The sequence below is a fragment of the Cibotium barometz genome, chromosome 31 (genome assembly GCF_041138505.1).
Source record: "Cibotium barometz isolate CiBa-2024 chromosome 31, ASM4113850v1, whole genome shotgun sequence".
In the NCBI taxonomy this organism is placed as follows: Eukaryota; Viridiplantae; Streptophyta; class Polypodiopsida; order Cyatheales; family Cibotiaceae; genus Cibotium; species Cibotium barometz.
Genome location: NC_141076.1, coordinates 39,255,419 through 39,277,219, shown reverse-complemented (window position 1 = coordinate 39,277,219; position 21,801 = coordinate 39,255,419). Strand labels below are relative to the sequence as shown.

General features: G+C 43.6%; 1 protein-coding gene across 3 annotated transcripts in view; it reads left to right on the top strand.

Moving 5' to 3' along the window:
- The first annotated feature begins 12,947 nt into the window (after positions 1-12,947).
- The window catches only part of ILP1 (IAP-like protein 1), a 49,598-nt gene continuing 40,744 nt past the window's right edge, over positions 12,948-21,801 (top strand). For 2 of the 3 annotated variants that reach the window (XM_086825117.1, XM_086825115.1), the window contains exon 1: positions 12,963-13,255. In XM_086825117.1, coding sequence (XP_086681243.1) covers positions 13,173-13,255 — 83 coding nt within the window. In that variant the 5' untranslated portion in view covers positions 12,963-13,172. Of the gene's footprint in view, positions 13,256-21,801 lie in introns of all 3 variants that reach the window. The other variant, XM_086825116.1, reaches the window with a different exon arrangement.

The following is a 21,801-nucleotide window of genomic DNA, read 5'->3' as shown; positions in this document are numbered from 1 at the left end:
ACTACTGTGTTGTGCTCAAGCTTCCTCATCTTCTTGAAGTTGTGTGTGCATTCCTGCAACCCTAATTCCAACATCTATCAAATTCATACCAGGGTTTTACATCTTCACTTTGTCTCACGATGAAGGGTAACCCCAATGTCCTGATTAGGCATTTATTGCCACTCAAAAAGGTAAAGGTGAAGCCTTTTCTGAGGATGGCTATAATCCAAAGGTAGAATCAACCCAATCTTTTGGAGAGGATGTCAAGAAGGGGGGTGATAAGTCTAAGAAGAAAGGCAAATGCAACTACTATCAAGAGCTACGCCATTGCACATCAATAAATGTAGAAAAAGGCTGGATAAGGAGAAGAAGAGAAAGTCAAGCATGGCTATGGTGGCTGATACATCAACCAAGTGCTAAAAAGAAGGAGTCAAAAAACTATACACAGTTATGATCCTTCTATCCATGATGTATGCATGTCAGTAATAGATCAGCATGTTTGTGGTACTTTAATAGTGGTGCTAGTAGCAAGTGCATTACTTCTCAACATGATTTATTTTCCTCACTTGAGTCTTCTTCTCAAAGAGGAATAGTCACATGTGCAAATAACTCCTTGTATCCTAGTAAAAGGAGTTAGTAAGGTTGTTCTCACTATTGCTATAAATGGTGGGATAATCACTCTCTCAAAAGTCTTGGTTGTGCCATGCATCAAAAAGAACTTACTGTCAATCTCTACCATTGCTAGGGTAGGCTTGGGGTTCATATTTGTTAATGAGACTGGTGTATAGTTCATGATCGCAGTGATGGTGAAGGCATCATTATCTTATTTAGTACTTTAAGCAATGGGCTTTATAATAGGTTGGACAAGTATGAGAGGTTGGCAACATAACGCTTTGTTAGGGACTGACTTAGGGTACTCACTAGTTATTTACTTTTCACTATTTATCTGAATAGTCATCTCAGAAGTTTAGAAGGTTCTTTAGAAGTTCATCGGACTTTCAGTTGGAAAGTAGTTCTTGGTCTTTCCTCTAACGGTCATGAAGCCTATTTGGGTGAAAGCTTTTGTAATCTTTTAAGATAAAAATGAAAGATAGTAGTGTGTTTTCGAGTCTGTGTTGTCTGATATTCAGAGTCATGCTGTGATACCTCTCTTCAAGTACTCCTATGTAGTGTTTGCTATTCTGATGCTTGTTGAGTGTTGTTATAGTGTGGCTTAACACTGGCGATCCCGCTAGTTTCTATCTGATAGGTATATTTAGAGCGTGCTCAGAGCCTTTTCTATTCGAAAAATGAAGTTTGAGTTTTTTGTCTATTCATATTCCTTGTTATGTTTGTGGTGTCTGTAACAGTGTTATGAATGTATGTTGCTTAAGTTTATCTAGTGTAGCATAAGATATGTATGAGTCAAGAGTGATAGAAGGTCGGTTTCTCGAGTCTATTTTACTCTCTGTAGTAGCAAGGAATTAGAGCACACAATCAAGGGAAGAAGTCCCAGATCCGTTTGGATACAATGTGGCCGATACGGAGCAAGCGACAAGTGGAGGATCAATGGAGACTTACATTGGGGAGTCAAGTAGGGGAGGAGATGTTGCTGGAGAAGCAGAACATTACATTGATTCAGAAAAACATTTGAGTGGAGCAAGAAGAAGCTGTCCGAGGTTTTCATCAGCTGGTGGACACATTAGCCCTATCACCTCTGTTGGTCAAAAGCAAGCTGCAATTTGATCCGCTCAAGGGGAAGCCAAAACCAATGCGGAATCCTAACCCAATAGTTCAACCCAACATGGCTACTGCAATCGCTAACCTGAAAGTCAAGTTCAAAAGATTTCAGTGCAAATCAAAACAAGACCCTGATTGCCATGTTGCGCAATTTGAGACGCAATGGTAGGCTAGTGGATTTGACAGAGTGTATGGCGATGCGGAAAAACAACATCAGTTTGAGGCAACACTGGAAGGTAAGGCAATGGAATGGTTTAGTAACTTTGGTCCTGGACATTTTGCAGATTATAATGCTTTGAAGACTGCATTCTTGGGGAGGTTTCAGAAAGAAAAGACTCCCAATGATGTCTTGGTCAAGATTAAAGAAATTAAACAGAAGGATATGTTGGTGGAAGACTATGCACAGAAGTTCAGACAGCTCATGTGAACAGGTTGGTGGTAGAGAAAGACCGACTAATGAGATGTTAACATGATATTTTCTGACGGGATTAAGAAAGGATTTGAAGAATGCAACTGCTAGAGTTGACATTGCAAGTGGTTTTGATGCATTGGTGGTAGTAGCAGCAAGAGTTGAGAAGACATTAGGGGTTAAATCCCCTAAGAAGGATAAATCCCCTAAGAAGAAGAAGAAAGAAGAAGAAGAAATCAAAATCTGATTCAGATGGTGTGACAGACAGTAAATCAGATGAAGATTCAGATGGGAATTCTACTTCTGATGAATCAGAGGACTCGGATGTAGATTCAGAAGATGAGGAGGATAGAAAGAAGAAGAAGAAATCTAAAAGCAAGAAGAAGGAGAAGAAGAAATCTAAGAAGAAGGCCAATGACCCAGAAATGGAGAAGCTCATTACAAAAAGGATCAAGGAGTTGGGCGGCTTAATAGACGAGGTAGGGAGTCTTGAAAAACCTTTTTGTCAAATATGTGAAAGAACATGGTTTAATACATCAAGTTGTTGGTATAACCCTAACTTTAGGGGTACAGTTCCAGAAAGAGGGAGGTAGAATGTGCAGGGGCATCAACTTGCAACAAACCGGATTACTGCAGAGAAGAGTCAGCTGCGGAGAATCAGAATTGGTATCAACAGGGGAATCGGAGACCACAATACAACAACTGGAGGCCACCTAGGTATGATAATTTTCGACCAAGGAGTCTAGGGAGGCAGAATTTTTGACCACCTCAATGGGGAGAAAATTCAGGGAACCAGGGGCCAAGGCCACCTAGGTCACCACCACTCCAACCCTCAAGGCAGGATGCCCAACCTACACCTCAAGCAAATGTGATAATAACTGAGGCTATTGAAACTGTGGAGAATAAGGAGGATCAGCACAGGCGGAAGTTTTGCAAATAGGATGTGATTGTTCTGGATGTGTGACGGCAGAGAGTAGCTCTGATCAGAATTCCATAGTAGATGCAATGGCAGTCACCAGATTGAAGTCAAAATTGAAAGCCCCTTTGGACTGGACTGAACAGAGGGATATCTGAGAGCAGGTGGCTGAGAAGATTCAAGATGTTCAGAAGGTGGCGGGCAAGAAGAAATCTGTGAAATGGGCAGATCAGCAGAAAGAAAGTACAGAGGCAGATCCATTCTTTGAGGAGTTGATGCAAACTCCAATTAATATCACTTTGGATCAGCTGTTGAGCCTGGTCCCAATTTTCAAAGAGAAGGTGCTGAGAGCATTGAAAAGTCAAGGAGCATTTGAAGGGAATGGCTCAATCTGAAGTCTGCACAGTGGATGTAGATGATGTTGATTTTAGTATTCTGACTATCAAATTGGAATTCACGGGCAAGATGTTCTCAGGAGTTCTGTTAGATGGAGGCTCTGGGGTTAATATATTACTTGAATTAGAAATTTTGAGGCTGAAAGGAGGGGAGTTGGAACTTGCACCTTTCCAAGTGAAGATGGCGGATCAGAGGAGGGTCCAGCCTATTGGTTTGCTCAGAAAACAGGAGGTAGTTGTTTTTGGTTAGTGTTAACTTTGTGGTTGTCAAATTGGCGGATACATGGGGAACCTATCCTATGCTGTTAGGAAAGGCTGTGGTTTAGATCAGCAAAGCTGAAGCATGATTGGGAGACGGATAAAGCAATTTTGAGGAAAGGGAGAAAAATTGTGAAGCTTATTAAATTACTACCACATGTGCTATGAGTGATACGGAGCTATGGCATGCCCACCTTGGTCACTTGAATTTTGGTAGTTTGTTGTGCCTTAAAAGGCAAGAGATGGTGAAAACCATTGACATGAATATCTTTGATATTCAGAGTCATGAAAAACCTAATTGGCTTTCCAGGCTAACTGAAGTCTTTAGAAATCCATCTTTTCTCAAATCTTTCATATCTACTAACTCTTATACCTCATTCTAACATCATCTTGTGCCAAACAATTAACTTCTTCTCCTGACATAATTAGCACTTGCATAGGAAAAGACTAAAAGTTTTTGAAGAGGAATTAGAAAAAATAGAGGATAAGTTGATTGTAGAGAGGGTAAAAAGGACCAAGGCTGAGCAAAAGCTCAAGGAGAAGCAGTAGAAACATGAAGCTATGAGACGAAGGAGATAAATGTCCATTTGATGTAATGAAATCATGTTTTAACACCAATTTGAATACCCTATAAGGATAAAGGATCAAATCCAGGACACAATAAGAGCAGGTAAGCTAACAAGCAAAGCAAATGTAGGGCATTCAAAAGAATTATGAGTAGAAACTACAAAGGAGGTAAAGCAATCTAGTGAACTAAAGGTAAAACTTCACAACAAATAGAGGCAGATTTTGAAGCAAGTAAAAATTAGCAGAAGAGCAGATAACTGAGTTACACAAGATTGAAGAAATTAAAAAGAAACAAATAAAGTATCCAGAGAAGGAAAAAGAGGACTCAAACAGACAATAATTTGAGCCCTTCATGCTCCGATTAGGTAAAGAGGAGCTGGAGTTGGCTATCAATAGCCGACAGCAAGTTGTGACACACCTCGTAGCCTCCATTTAGGATGTGAAGAAATGTAATCAAAAGAAGAATTGCTTCAAAGGACTTTACTGCCGCTCGAAGGATATGACAAAGCAAGCCCAAGAAATAAATGCAAAATATGCCCAACTTCTACAATGCAAGGGAAACAAGAAAAGTGGGCATTATACATCAATGTGAATATGTGTGCTGAATAATTTGTGAAGTCCTATGATAAGCATCCGAACACTGGAGAAGTAACTTTGTTAGATGGAACCAAGCAACGAATCACAATTCATGAAGTTGACTCCAATTACCCTTAGCTACTTTTAGGACTTATAAGGATAAAAAGGAGCATCTCCTATTTGAAGAAATACTTACAGAAATCAAGTACAACAACAATAGACTAGAGTATGAAAAAAGCAAGGCTCGAGTATATAAAAGGACATGCATGTCTTTTTCAATGATCATGCAAGTGAAGCCCATGGACAGGTATAACTGCATTGACATCCACAAACTGCAAAAGGTTCACTGGAATTTGATTGATGAGATTGAACATATTACATCTAGAAGGAGATGAGAATACCTCCAATCCCACATGAGTACCATAGTGAATCCCTACTTGTTCACAAAGGTTTTGAGTCAGGGACACCTCTAGCGTACTCTAAAGGGAATGAATGAAAAGCTCAAGCCTCTAGCCTACTTTGAAGAGACTGAATCTAATTGATGATTGAGCATATTACATCTAGAAGGAGATGAGCATACCTCGAACCCCATAGGAGTACCATAGTGAATCCCTACTTTTTCACAAAGGTTTTGAGTCAAGGACACCTCTAGCCTACTTGTTCACAAAGTTTTTGAGTCAGGGACACCTCTGGCCCACTTTAAAGGGACTGAATGAAAAGCTCAAGAAAAGGGAATGGAACAGAAAAGGAGCATTGATTCTCTAGTAAGGTGATGGCTTTAAAGCAACACAAGAAGAAGAATCAGCTAGCTCCACAAATTTTTTGATGAGAAGGTAACAAAGGCTACCATGGAGGACCTAGTGTTTGATGATTGTAGAAACAAAGGAACTTCTAGCACACAATAGCATAGGAAAAGGTGGACAAAAGGCACATGAAGAAAACCAAAAGGAGGTAACAAAGGTTACCATGGAGAACCCTAGTGTTCAATGATTGCAAAAACAAAGGAATTTCTAGCATAAAATAGCATGGGAAAAGGTGGTACACAAAGAAAACCGAAAAGGAGGCCAACCACCTTGATCCAAAAGGTACACCAATAAAGCCATTAGAGAAGAAGAAGAAGAAGAAGAAGAATGGGAGGATCTACCACCGTCACCACTACTATGCCCAACCCCACTGATAAGAACAAGTATTGGACCCATAACATGCATTGATCCCATAACATGCATTGAAGTGATGGCCTTTCATGAGAAAGTACTAGAAACTCCAACAACTAAAGGAAAAGAGCTAGAGGGGTAGAGAACAAAACAAGCAGACTCATGTATTGAAGAGCCAAAAACACCGAAAATTGAAGCCACGCTAGAGGAAGCAAGGCATAAGAAATGGAATGCACAACAACAGACACCTTCGGAGGAGCAACCGCAATATAACCTAAGGAATGAGATAGCTTTGGAAGAGCAACCACAAATAACCAAAGGTGAAGAAAGGATAGAGAGACAAGAAGGCACTAAAAAGTAGTTCAAGGGCACAACGACAAAGGATACAAAGCCACTTCAAGTTCCTGCTCCCAAATACTATTTAGATCTTGATGTAGAGTGTTACAAGACTCCATCATCTTGGATGATAGGGGTGAGATGTTACAATTTTTTTTGGGCCAAACAATCTCCCTTTATCACTAGCCACCTTCAAAACCGTCACTAATAGTTTTGATTGGTTCTAGAGGAGGCTTATGATACTGTTGGAATTAGGCTTAGGGTTGCAACAATGCACACACACAAGATAGAGAAGCTTGATAGCACACAAACTCACTAGATTAGAATAAACAAATGTGTGCCAGATACAAAAGATAAGTACACACCCTAAAATGAATAAATAAGAGGGTGTACATACGCACGAGGGAAAAAACCTCCTAGTGAGGGAAAAAGTGCCCTAGCGGTCCTAAGTGTGTTCACACACATCACTACCATATAATGCTACAAATCCCCCCCTGGAGTGATGATGTGAACATGTACAGGGTATGGCTGATCAATCTTGAAAAGGCAGTAAGCCCAAAGCTTTATGAAAAGCTTTGAATTTTTCACAAGGAAGAGCCTTCGTGAATAAATATGCCATGTTATCATGTGTAGGCACATAGACCAAGCTGATCTCTACTTACTGTAGAGAGTCTATCCCTGACATAGTGGTAATGCACCTCAACGTGCTTCGTGCAAGCATGAAACACTGGGTTCCTCGCAACTTCTAATGCGCTCTGGCTGTCAGGTGAAAATCATAGTGCTAGACGACTGCCCACCAACACCCAAATCAACCACCATAAGACGTCTAAGCCACACACACTCAACTATATTTGTAAAAGCTGCCGTGTACTTAGCTTCACAGCTGGAAGTGGCTACTATAGGCTGCTTCTTGCTGAGCCATGATATACATGAATCACCAAGGCGAAAGCAAAACCCACTAGTGGACACTCATGTGTCATAACATCCAGCCCAATCCGAATCAGTGAGAGCATGCACCTGTGACTCACTCGCCTTTGGATAAAATAGTCCAAAATACTGAGTGCCCTGTAAATAGCGAAAAACCCGCTTAACAACCTGCCAATGCTTCGTACTTGGGCTATGCATAAATTTGCTCAACTGTGAGACCGCATACTGTATATCTGGCCTCGTGTTGCACACATAAAGAAGGGATCCAATAGCCTGCTGATACAAACTAGCATTAAAAGAGTCTCTTACATCTTGAAGACTTAGTCGAGTACCTGTCTCCATAGGTGTAGCCATAAGTGTACAATCTTCAAGATTAAACCTCTTCAATAGCTTCTGTATATATTTAGACTACAGCATAATAATGCCATTATTGTGCTGCATAAACTGAATCCCCAAATAGTAATGTAAGGGCCCCAAATCTGACATCTCAAATGATGATTTTGCAAATCAGCTTAAAGGCTGAAATCTGATCTATATTAGGTCCCATGAGCAACATGCCATCAACGTATAGAACGATGACCAAAAATGTGTCCTTACTCCTCTTCACATAGAGGCTACTCTCTGTTGGATTGTTGCAAAAATCATTTGCAACCAAGTATGCATGAATCTTCTCATACCATGCTCTAGGAGCCTGCTTAAGGCCATAAAGAGCCTTTTTCAACCTGCATACTTTAGACTCTTCTCCTTTCACATCAAAACCAGGAGGCTGCGATACATACACCTCCTCATGTAAATCACCATTCAAGAATGCAATCTTCATATCCAATTGATGTATATTCCACCCATGATATGTTGCTAAAGCAATGGGACACCTAATGGAAGTCATACGAGATGTGGGTGCAAAGGTCTCATCATAATCAATGCTCTTTTGCTGGGCATACCCCTTTGCAACAAGTCTGGCCTTGTAGCTGTCAATGCTACCATTTGCTTTGCATTTTAACTTATAAACCCACTTAGTACCAATGGCCTTCTTGACATGAGGTAGATCTATCAAATACCAGGTGTCATTCTTGAGTATAGAGTTATACTCATCCTGCATAGCATGCATCCAATGATCATTATCCTGTGTTTCCTCAAAGAAAACAAGTTCCTCCTCATTACATAAAGTAGAAATGAGAACATGATTCACATGAGAAGAATTTGCATGATGAGAACCTGCACGAGTTCTGCTAGGTACAGGAGCTGCCAACTTGCTATCCCTCAATGTCTGCATAAGCCATTTTGGCATACGCCTAGATTCTTCTATGGCTGCTCTCTCCTCATCCACTACATCCTCAATAATTGCCTTATTAAAAGGCTGATTTGCATGCTGATTTTGTAACTGCAAAAGGCTGAATTTGAGCACTTGGTTAAGCATTCAAGTGCTATACATATGGCTGCTCTCCATTAAACAAAGGTAGAAGTGAATCAAAGATGTCCTATGAGCATATATTCTGCTATTTTTTGCTTGAAAGCATGGGCTGAACTGAGTTTTCGACAAAAACAACATTTACCAAAATCCTCTTTGAGAGGTGGTAGAGTCTATATCCCTTGCTTTCTGAACTGTATTCCACACAAATATGCATTTAATTGCCTTATCATCAAGAGCATAAGCAAGATAACCAAAAACATGCAAATGAGCCAGAGAAGGCTTCTTGCCATGCCAAGCTTCATAAGGAGTTTTAGACTGCAAGGCCTTGGTAGGGCATTCAACACATAGTTTGCACACATAGTTGCCTCTAACCAAAAACCATGAGGTAAATCTTAGGCTTTCACCATACATTGTGCCATCTCCATGAGAGACCTATTCTTCCTCTCAGCCACACCATTTTGCTGAGGTGTGTATGGCATTGTACATTGATGCCTTATGCCTTTTTCAGCCATATATGCATGAATTCCTTTTTCAGCCATATATGCATGAATTCCTTGGACATATACTCCCCCCCTTGATCTGAACGAAGGGTGCCAACTTTACATTCACATGCATTTTCAGCCATGGATACAAAATGCCTAAAGCAAATAAAAACCTATGACTTCTGCTTTAATGGATACACCCAGCTATATTTGGAGTAATCATCAATAAAAGTGACGAAGTAGAGATATCCCCCAATAGATGGTGTCCTCATAGGACCACATACATCACTATGTAAGCTGTAATTTCTTAACAGCTCTCACAGATCCATCCTTTGGAAATGATGCCCAATGCATTTTACCAAGAATACACCCCTCACATACATGTCTAGCAGGGGTCTCAAGAGTTGTCAACTCAGACACCATATCATGCCTTTGAAGGCGTAACAAATTGCCATAATTCAGATGGCCAAATCGTGCATGCCATAATTCTACATCACTCATAGCACGAGTCATAGAGACTGAGCAAGCATCATGTTGCAACTTCTCAAATACATCCATCTTGTATAGGCCATAAAACAAGGTACCTGAGGCAATGATAGAATAACCATTTCTATTCTAAATTGTACATCTATCATCCACAAATTGCACCATCAAGCCTGACAAGGCTAAGGCTGAAACTAACAACAAGTTCTTCTTAATGCCTGGCACATATAAAACTTTAGAAAGAGTAAATGCGGCCCCATTTGCAGTAGTGAGCACAACTCTACCAACTCCTTTGACAGGATACGAGGAACCATTTACACTTGTGACGGTTCCTCAGATTCCAAAGATGAGAACAATTTTTTTTTGTGAAGTAATGTGCTTACTAGCACCACTGTCAAAGTACCAAGCATCCGATTCTGCCACCACTGACATGCATACATCATGAAGAACAGAAGAGTCATAACTACAATGTATAGTCCATGCCCAATCATCTTGAGCAAAACTTGCAGATTCCTTCTTCTCTGCACTTGATGTGCAGATGCATCAACCACAGCTATGCCCGATTCTTTCTTTTTTTCTGTCTCTAGCCTTATCTAGTGCCCTGGTTTCTTGCAATAGTGACACTTGCTCTTCTTTTTAGGCTTATCACCTTCTTTCTCTGCATCCTTACTTGAGGATTCTAATTTTGGCTTACAACCACCATGCAAAGAAGCTTTACCTTTGCCTTTCTGGCTGGCAACAAAAGCTTGGTCACCAACTTGCACAGATCTGTTTTGCCTAGACCGCTTCCGCTCTTCTTGCAAGAGTACTGAAACCAACTCATCAAATGTAAGGGCATTTGGATTTTCCTTCATCATGAGTCTAAGGGTAGACGCAAAACTCTGATAAGAATCCAGCAATGCATTGAGAATTGTGAGCACCAATGTACTATCAGGATATATCTCATCCACACTAGCGAGCTGCTCCTTAAAATCTTTGATCTTGGTCAAGAATCTGTCCATCGAGTCTCCCTCATTCATGTGCTCAGACTCCAGTTGTTTGCGTAGATATGCAACACGTGCTTCATTGAGCACTTGGTATAATGCAGCAACAAGTGCATCCCATGCCTATTTTGAAGTCTTACATGATCGAATATGAGAAATAATGCTTCTCTTCACAGAAAGTGCAAGCAATGTATGTGCCTGTGCATCTCTTCCTCCCATCTCGTTTGAGCAGTAATGGGAGGTACTGGTGGTGCATGTGGAGGAGCCACATCTGTATATCAGATTCTACTTTAGATGTACCTGTAGCACCTGGTTGCACTGGTAGTTGTGAAACAAGATGAGTTTCACTACCACCAGTACATGACTCATCATATAGGACCACAATGGGTAGTTAGTCCCATCAAGTTTGTCCTCAGTAGTAGACAACATGTTGAATACATCACTATTGCTAGCCACCATGATTGTCTACCAAATGCAAAATCTTTCAACACTCTGCAAGTACTCAGTATTCACTGAACCGGATGGCTGCCAACTGACTAAATCACGTGCAAAGTGTATGAAAAATAACACAGAGTAGAAAATAGAGTGTTACTGGTGAAAGTATGATGGTCGATGTTGTTGAAGACACTGTAGATGCTGTTGCGCACCAAATCTTTGCCGCTGCACATCCCAAACACCCAAAATCGAGCAGAACCAATCCAAAATGACACCTCTCCATAACGTCTGCAGAAACCTTGTGGTGCTCAAAACGCGCCCGAAGCGTGCCATGGACCCCGAAAACTCTGTATACAGCACACTACAGTTTATACCTTCTTCTCCTATGAGGGTATCTCAATCGGAGACAGAAAAATAGGGTCGTGAGGAGGGAGGTAGACTACTAGATCGTGAGGAGGGAGGTAGACTACTAGATCGTGTCAAGAAAGCTAGCTCTGATGCCAATTGTTGGAATTAGGGTTAGGGTTGCAATAATGCAACACACAAGATAGAGAAGCTTGAGAGGACACACACTCACTAGATTAGAATAAACAAATGTGTGCTAAATACAAAAGATAAGTACATACCCCAAAATGAGTAGATAAGAGGGTGTACATACGCATACGCACGGGGGGAAAAACTTCCTAGTGAGGGAAAAAGTGCCCTGGCAGTCCAAAGTGTGTTCACACACATTACTACCATATAATGCTACAAAGACACATAAGCACCTCGTACTACACATTTGTACCACATTTTCATGATCCGGGCTTCTTCTCTTCGTGCTCGACTGGAGGAGGGTGTTGGAGGTGTAAATGTTACATGGGTAATGGGGTTTGCAAGATGGGAAAACGGATGTCAAGTAATAATGTGGAAGATGTAAGGTCAGTCTAAAGCGACCCCTCCTATCTTCAACACCCCCAAGTTTTTCTTTTGTGGAAAGATTGGAGGGCTGGTTAGGTAGAGTGGAGACCTGCTTTAGCATGTTGACACCTCTAAAGGGCCATACGGGTGTGTGTGCCTCCACGGGTGCTAGTGGCTCTTCGGAGCACACTAGGCACATTTGTCGGCCAATCGTCTCACATGAATGCTTATTGTGATATGAGAACCATGACACATCATGGGTGATGTGGCAACTCTTGGTTTCCAAAGAGGTTGGATTTTGTGTAACCTTTACACATTGCCCATGACACATCATGGGTGATGTGGCAACCTCTTGGTTTCCCAAGTGGTTAGATTTTGTGTGTAAAAGGGGTAACCTTTACAAGCTTTCATGCCAGATGTGTGCTCACTCCGGATGCTTTCAAAACGTATGTTATGACAAGTCGAAACTCGAAAGTGGTTTTCATAGCAAGGATAAAGTATGTATTCAACCAAATAGATTTAAGTTTCCATAACTCGGATAGGAGGAGGAGGAGGTTAGAAACTGAGTGTTTTGGGAAATTATTTTTACGGAGCAATACATCAATCCTTTTTTCCATGGATTGAAGAGATAATGATAATTTTGAACAAGCATTTCTTCACACTTTATTCTAATTAACTAGATCTTGAGTTTATTTTTTGAGGAATTTTTCCTTTTCTTCATCGATTTGAGAAGAAAATTTTGAAGTTGAACTACTTCTAGGCTAGAGCCCTGGGTGAGATGTAGCATGTGAAGCAAGTATGAAGTTGGTAGTTAGCTCAAGTGCTAAAAAAAGACTTTTTTTTTCAAAATAACCGATTTTCATGCTACTTGTCGAGATGAGGTGGGTGTTATGCGCAGCCCCTTATTTTGAGCGATCGTAAAAAAATAAAATAAATTGTGAAAAAACGGGCATTCTTTCTACTAAATCGTCATTACGTAGCCGGTCAAAAATCAGCTTTGGTAAACACCCTTATTCTTGCGTCCGCCAGATGTGTGTGAAACGAGCCTTACACGGCTTTGGTCCCCGACAGTGAAAACGCTATGTTTACACAGGGAAAATCTGATCTCTCCACACACAGGGACAGCAAGTGAAGCGCTTGATCTCTGTTCTGATCTGCAGACGGGTTCCATGATTGACGAAAACACTTCCGAAATCCTAATTCTACTTGGCCCCTGTTTCCCCCCTCTCCTTCACCATCGCCATGACCAAAGAGACAGAGAAAGAGACCCAGCGAGCCATGGATCCTGTGCTCTACGGCTCTTCTTCCCCGACTCCAGCTGCCAGGTAATCTTCTCTGCTCTCTGTGAATACACTGGAAAATCAGGGTTTAGCCAAACAAGTTAGGGTAGTTAATCAGGATCATCAGAAGAAAGAAGCCAAGCAGAGTGTCAGCCGAGAAGATTAGGGTTATCTGGGCTTTCGGAAGCAAATAACGCTTCTCAGAAGCAAATAACGCTTCTCAGAAGCAAATTAGACAGCCGAGCGAATTTCGGTTATCATAAAGGATGAGCTGAGTAAATTTGGGTTGTCTGAAGGATGATCAGGACTATGCCGATCAAATAAGGACTATGCCGAGAAAATTAGGGTTTTCACAGGGTTTCAGACGGTTAAGACACTCGAGCTGGAATTTTTAGTTAGGCAAATTAGGGTTATAAGACAGGTGAGACCAGCGAAGTAGGGTTAACACTTCCGGGTTACGAGAAGTTAATAGGGTCATCAGAAGCAAGAGCCTTGCACACTAAGAGGTCAGCCGAACCAAACGAGGTGTAACTTGCATTTTCAAGCATGTACACATGCGTGCATATGTGTAATAAAATTAAGTAGGGTATCAAGGTTTTCAAGGATCATGTGGTTTGTGTATTGTATTCAGCCCTTGGCCACTATGATACTTGGTATATCTTATGCAATGCAAGCTTTTCTCTGGATGTTTCTTGTTCTTTTTCTACACATTGAGCAGACACTTTTGGATTTCTACCTTGAAGCATGGAAGTTTGGAGCTAAAATGTAAGCAGATTGCTTTAGGGAGCTAAGTGCCGTCAATGCCATTGTACTATGTGAAGCATTTAGGTCCATTAGGCCAACTACAAACAATACACCTCGCATGAAAACTACCTTCATAAAGCCTATCTCGATGCAAGGAGAGGCATGCCTTGTGCTCTTTTTTCCATTACACTCCAGGAATGTTCACCTTTGGGCACTTGCTCTTTGTCATAAGGTTTGAAGCGAAACTTCTTATTCTTCTTTTTGAACTTCCCTTCCTTCTTGTCATTAAAATTTATGGATTTGACTCTTGGGACATGCAATATTCAAGAATCATGAGCTTGTAACGGAAATCCATTTCATTTGGTAGCTACTTGATTTTGTTTCTTGACCATCTCTCGCCAAAGGGTAGGATCTCTTCAAATTGACCATACCTCAGCAAGAAAAGAATAGAGATGTAGTTGTGCAACCAAAATGGGCAACATACAGCTTCCATGCAGCAGCTAGGTGACGATACAATCCACGGGCAGTTTGCAAATTGGTCGTACAGCATGCGGAACAGCTGAAAAGTGTCAGTTGTAGGGCAGCTTTGAATCTGGCCTTACAGTAGTTGGGCAGCTGTACAACAGTCAGCTATAGTCCACACAGTTATGCCAATGCTGGAAGGGAAAAATGATTAAGGTGGTTGATTTCTCCAAGCAACGAAGGGAAGGGCCATCTCTTTCCAAAAAACAATCACCAAGCGTGTAGAGAGCTTGTAACATGCAGAAGCTCGGTAGATAGAATCGGTAACTTCAATGTTCAGAATTCAGCAATCGTTCGCAACGAAGATAACGCACAACATAGAGAGAGAGGTGCAGAAATATATATATATATATATATATATATATATATATATATATAGAGAGAGAGAGAGAGAGAGAGAGAGAGAGAGAGAGAGAGAGAGAGAGAGAGAGAGAGAGAGAGAGAGAGAGAGAGAATGAAATCTGTATTAACGTCTTCGAAAGGCCAAAATGACTGACCTATGAGACCAAAAGTTACAATAACTTGGTCGGATGAAGTACAAATGTCAGTGGTGTGTAATAGAAAAAAGTGAGAAAAGATCTAAAGATATAGAGATCAAGAGTAACATGGGAAAATGGGAAACCTTGGAAGCTACTTAGAGGGGATGCATCACGAAAGTGTCCACACAGAGACATCTATGGGCGCGTGAGGCTCATGAATGTGTGAGGGTATAGACGGGCCCTCAGTGGATGAAATCCCCCATAGGTTGCTGAAGCATGAAGACAAGCTCCTTTGGGGTGAACTGCCTGGAGGGTATCTGCTGGTGATTTGCGATGATCTCTATATTCCTCCCATGCCATTTGGATCTGCGACGGATACCCCGAGGTCTAGGACGTTTGTCCCGACATAGCTGAGAGGCACGCTCAAGAGTGACCCCTCTGGATGTGGATGCGGCTGTGTCCTGACCCTGCCTTTGCTGTGCTGAAGTGGTGCTCCCAAAGAAATCGGTAAGCTGTCTCTACATAGGACCTGTGTGTGCTACTCCTCCATGTATGAGTCTCTATATGCCGGCGTATCTGTAGTAGAAAAAGTCCTAGGCATCTCTAGTAAGTGTAGTCCATCACTCTGGCAAGGGGGCCGAACCCCTCTCTGAAAAGGCAATGGAACCTCCCTCTAATCTCATAGTGCACGGGGCATCGGTAGCTGATGTGCTCCTCTGTCTGTGGCTCTAGCTGACATAGGTGACATATATGCTGCTCTGTCGATACTCTCTGTGAGAGAGAGAGAGAGAGAGAGAGAGAGAGAGAGAGAGAGAGAGAGAGAGAGAAAACTATATTAACGTCCTTTAGAGGCCACATCTGACCTATAGGACTAATCAGATACATCCATGTGATTACATTCCACTTAAATGAAAATAGAGATAAAACTAAAAATAGTTCAAATTCCCTACATGACCTTAGGAGAATCCTCGATAACATGAAGGATTTCTCTAGCAGCTACTCTTCATTACTACCATGTTTGGTTGTCCTGAAATCTGCAATAACAGCTCTACCTCTATGGTAGACTGCCCATTTTCTTTGTTTCCTTGCTTCGTATACTTTATTGAGTTCTTGTTTCCTGTTTTTTAGTTGTGTGGCTGTGAGTTCATCCGCCATCCACACCTTCGTTCCCTTAAGTGACCTTGTTTGCTTCATGACTTTAATTTTGTCTTTCATATCTGCGTACCTCAAAACCACATGTTTTCCTTTGATTGCCACTGAGGGATCTCCATTGTCGATGAAAGGGATAGCTCTGCACAGCTTTCTTTGTAGAATCTCGCATTCCAAGACATAAGTATCATTCGCAATCTCCTCGTCCTCCAATACCTCCACCTGTTCCCAACCCTCTGACAAACCACCCACCCTAATTTCTTTTGCAATCCATTGCTGCTCCTTCTCTTCATTAATCTGTGATATTACTTCTTTAATGAGAATTTCTTTAGGCTGTGGATCAAGTAAATTTACCTGTGTGATTTCCTCCCTGTTTTCTTTTTCGTGTTGTTGTTCCTTAATCTGTTTCTCCAGGGTTGAAAGATGTTGTTTTGTCTGATGTAGTTCATTTTGCAAGGCTGAATTTGTTTGCTGAAGATGTTGAATCATGCTCAGGAGGTACCGCTCCCATGGTGATGGTTTTTCATTGGGTTTGGTAGGAGGGGAGATAAGGGTTTCGGAGAAGGTTTTCTTGCTGGCCATGTCAAACTGCTGGACTGTTTGAGAGGTTGCTCTTCATGAACCCCACCCCCATGAGGTGCAAGCCCTTACCTGCTTGGAGGTGGGTTACAACCCTACCCTGGGTAGCAGGTGGGCAATAGGTGCACAGGTCCGTATGTGAGTAGCAGGAGAGATGGGCAACGGGGGGGAGAGAGAGAGAGAGGGAGAGTTATGTTGCTGCCTTGGGGGCCTGAGTAGGGGCGATTGGGGGAAGAGAGACGAACTAGCGGGAGGCAGGCGCAGAGGGGGCTGGTGTAGATATGGGAAGGCGAATAGGCGACACAGGTTCAAGGGAGGCGAAACTGAGAAAGGGTGGGTGGGGAGGCGAACTGAGCAGGGGCGGGTAGGGAGAGAGAAGAGAGGCGAGGGACTGGCGGGAGGCAGGCGCAGATATGTGAAGGCGAACAGGCGACACAGGTTCAAGGGAGGCGAACTGAGAAAGGGCGGGTGGGGAGGCGAACTGAGCAGGGGCGGGCAGGGAGAGAGAAGACGAGGGGCTGGCGGGAGGCAGGCGCGCAGAGGGGGCTGGCGCAGATATGCGAAGGCGAACAGGCGACACAGGTTCAGGGAAGGGAGGCGAACTGAGCAGGGGCGGGCAGGGAGAGAGAAGAGAGGCGAGGGGTTGGCCGGAGGCAAGCGCAGAGGTATGCGAATGCGAACAGGCGACACAGGTTCGAAATAGTAGGCGGGTGGGAAAGGGAGGCGGCGAACTGAGCAGGGGCAGGCAGGGAGAGAGAAGAGAGGCGAGGGGCTGGCGGGAGGCAGGTGTCATGTGCACAGTGGGTATCTATCGTGTGCTATACGCATGCAAGACTAGTTTCGAGGCTTGGGGAAGCTTGGAACTAGGCAGGCTGATTGACGAGCTGAGTTAGGGAAATACTAACGGGCGGGCACCCAAGTATGGACGGGCGGGCGGTCAAGTGTGGACGCTCGATGACCGGCCAAGAGCCTATAAAAGGGTGGCCAAGGTTAGTTATTGTATTATAGAGAGTCTCGCGAGTTTGTGAGAGCTCTATGGTCTTGGAGCCTGGATCTAGTGCAGACGTGCACCTGCTTTATGCAGCCGAGGCCGACAGCAGTCTCAAGGCCCGCGAGGGCAGCTTCATGGCGGTATGGGAAGTCGTGAGGAGGAGATTGGTCGGTACGTCAACCTAGTTAGCTCAGCTCGTGGCTCGGTGGGGACAGCCAAGACTGTGGGCTTGCCCACGGCTGTCATGGTTGGGAGGTGAGTCAGGCCTGCACCCCCTTGCTTGTTTGTTGTTCGTTTGTTTGCAGGATTCGAGTTTCGAACCAAGATCGATCACGAGGGGATCCGTGGGGATTTGACTGTGGTATCAGAGCATACCTCGTGAACGAGCAAGTCGGTAGGTAGAGAAGAAGAGGTCGAAGAACGGTATGAGTTAAAAAACTTGCTTTTTTTTTGTGCATACTGCAGTTTTCAGTTTAGTATGTGTTTTTTCCTTCATCAAAGAAACCCATGTTGATGGGGGGGATGGTAGTTAAGTAGGGTCTTTTTGCTTTGCAAGGAAGAGGTGAATTGTTGTGCATACGCATGAACTGCAGGGAGAGAAAACTGGAAAAAAAGAGAGAGAAAGCACGTTGCTTTCGTTGAACGCATGAGAGAGAGAGCGAAAGAAGTGCTGGGGCGAGTGGGTTGCTGGCCGAGTTGTGTTGACGTGCTAGTCGAGTAGCTACGTTGCAGGCGGGCTAGGCCTGTAGGCAGCCAGGTGGCCAAGCCTGCCAAGCTAGGCGGCTTGTGCTGCCACCCAAGGCCGGCCAGGCAGCGCCCAGGCCAGGCTGCATAGCAGCCAGCCCAGGACCATGTGGCCTCATGGCAAGACCTACGCGAGGCTGGCGCAGATGCTACAAAGCAAGCCGACAGCAGCAAAGACGGCGACCACGGCACGTATGACGCCTGCGACCAGCCGGCGGGTTATTCCTGGAAGAAGAAAAAAAAAACAAGGAAAGCACGTTTTTAGCTTTCGTTTTTTTTAGAGTTTAAATTTTTCAAAGTTTTAAAAGAACTCTCCAAGGTTTCAAAGGTTTCAAGATGTTTATTTTTTTTAAAAAGACAATAGAATATATATATATCCATATATATATATATATATATATATATATATATATATATATATATATATATATATATATATATATATATATATATTCAAGAAAAAAAAAACACAAAAGCTAAGCTTAGCTTTTGAAGATTTTTTGGCTTTTGGGAAACCTTTATAAACCCCTCAAGTGAGCTTCTTGCCACACATCTCTCAAGTTCTCAAGTTTTCAAGCTCTCAAGCTCTCAAGTTCGCTCGCACTTTCATTGTGCAAAGATCGAATTTTCTCTCCACGTACCCTCTTCACGATGTCGACCCAAGAATCAGAGTTGGAGCCCCTCGTGGAACGCGAAGGCTTGCCGGCTACGGAAGTATCGATGCCGATCTTTTTGACGATTTTGTGTCGAAATCAGATTTCTGAGAGTTCAAAGTAGCTCTCGAAGCTTCTTCGACGAAACGTCAGGCACAAATCGCAGCCCAGATGCAAGCTTTACAGAACTCCATCGCTCTATTGACCACTACTCTCTCTACTTTCTCGGGTATGGATACCTTGGCTTCAGCTTTAGGCCCCAATATTACTCCGGAACCGTTCGGGGGCGAGCAAAAGCAGCGAACCAAGGAGATCGTGGACATGTGGCTACACAAGTGGCAAGTTCACTTTCAGTTTCATCCATATGATGATGGAAAGAAGGTCCAGTTGGCAGCAAGTTTCCTATCCGGCAAAGCTTTGCTTTGGTGGATGTCACCAATTGGCCGACCATTTGGTCCATCTCCAGTTTTTGCGTCTCGTTCACTTGAGGCGAGGCCGGTGTCTCGTGTGAAGAGGCCAGTATTTTGCTGACATGGACGGGAGCCAGACTGGTGCCATCCGTGTGTTAGCGGGTTGGTGTCGTATGGACGGGAGCCAGACCAGTGCCACCCGTGTATGACCTGGACTGTGTTCGACCCATGGGATTGTCACGCCATGGAAGAGTCAGTATTCGTGCCGTGTTTTGCCTATGGGACTGTCACACCATAGGGAGACTCGTGCCTGGAACTGTGTCTTACCTATGGGACTGTCACTCCATAGGAAGACTAGGTTTTTATGTTTTTATGTCGTGCCAGTTTTGTGCCGACATATATTTTGTACTTGTTCCATGAACGGGAGATATGCCCATGTTACTATTTGCACATGCACACATATTTTGCATGTTTGAAACTGTTTTCGCATGACATGTATTTGTGTGTTTGCCTGCTTGACGTGTTACTTACTGAGCGGGGACGCCTGCCAGTGAGTCGTGAAGTCTGCTCTGTATTCTGACGAGTTTTGGTGCATGTGAATAGGTGGTAAGTATGTCGCACATATTGTTTTAATGTTTCATATTTTAACCTTTTATTTTATAAGGTTAGGTGTTCACATTCACTTAAATGTGGGCACCCCCTTTTGGGCACCCACTTGGGGGCCAAGGTGGGGAGCCCTACTTAAGTGAGTGTGGGGGTGGGCATGGTCATCTACCCAAACTCCCCACCCACATGCAAACGTGGGAATCACCAAAGTAAACTCCATTTTAATTTTATTAAATCGCTTCCATCCTTCAAACGTGGACACACCACCCGGCGGATCATTTCAACCTTGCGCTCGTTCTCTAACTGGCGACCATTCCTTTGCGCATGCTTTTGGCTGGCGATTGTATGAGCTATTGCTGGTTGCGCATGTGCTACTGCAGGCGGCTGTACCTCCAGAGACTGCAGGCGACCCTTAGCCAACGGCTGCCACCTGCGCTTCAGTCCTGCTACAGCCGGCTGCTTGGCCATATTCTCGTCCGGCCATAGCCAGGCGACTGTATACTGCAACCAGGCCACTACAGCAGCACAGAGGCGGCTGCTCCTAACTGCAGCGTGCTGCCTCTGCTCCTACACTATACCCTCTGGCTGCGCATGTTCTTCCACTAGCAATTGTATACTCTGCTGCTGGTTGCGCTTGCTCTACTACAGGCAGCTGTACCTCCAGCCAGCGCTAACTGCAGGTGGCTGCTTACACCTCCCATACAGGCGGCTGCTTCTACTTCATACAGGCGGCTGCAGAACTTGCAGAACCTCAGCGTGCTGCCTTTGGTGGTTGCAAATCTACACGTGTTGCACCCGTCTTCCAGCAAGTATTGCCCCACTTTCTATAGGCGGCCGCCTCTTCAAACCAGTCGGTTCCTCTACGCTGCGGCCAGGCCTCTCCTCCCTTGCAAGTGGATGCTTCTTCTCTCACAGCAGGCGGCTGTGCCCTTTGTGGTTTCTTGCGGAGGTACTTGCCTTGGTGGTTCACCACGAGGCGACTCAGTCTTCATCAAGGGGACTTCGCATCTCGTGGGTGGCTTCAACTTCTTCACAAACACCACGAGTATTGGTTTTCTATCAACCATCTACAAGTAAGTGAATTTCAGATTTAAGTAAAGTATTTTATGTTTAAATCTGATAAGGGAATTATCCCGCTCGGCCAACACCCGTTCGGTGCCGGGTTGTCCAAGCTCTATTGGAGAACCTCGGTCCAAAGGTGCTGAGATCGGGAGAGCCAGGCGTTAGTACGAGAGCGCCTGTTTGTGCGTGGTCTCGGAACACCAGTGAGGCGCTCTCCGCGGAGTCCAGTGAAAGCACAGGACCGTAGAGATTGGACCACACTAGTGGTCGTACTGCTTCGAGCTTCTACATCGAAATTCGACTTCAAGCCTATTTGTTTGGTACTGTTTTCATATGTACATGGACATTATCTGGTTCTTGGAACCCATGGAGCATTGTATTCATTAAATACTCCCAATAAATATATCATATATTGAGGGGGGGTCGGCCCGTTCCGGCCCCAGTGCTGGTGTCCATCTTTCCATTTCATTTCTTTTAAATTTCAAATTTGTGGTTTTAAAGTTGTGCTATTAAGCGTGTGGGTGTCCAACGGAGTCTTTCCCACTTGACGGGATCGGTTTCATTGGTATCAGAGCACGGTTGTTTCCCTCTTCCTAGTGGGGAAACGAACCTGTGTACTGGACATCCTGCTTTTAGCAAACTTAAAACACAA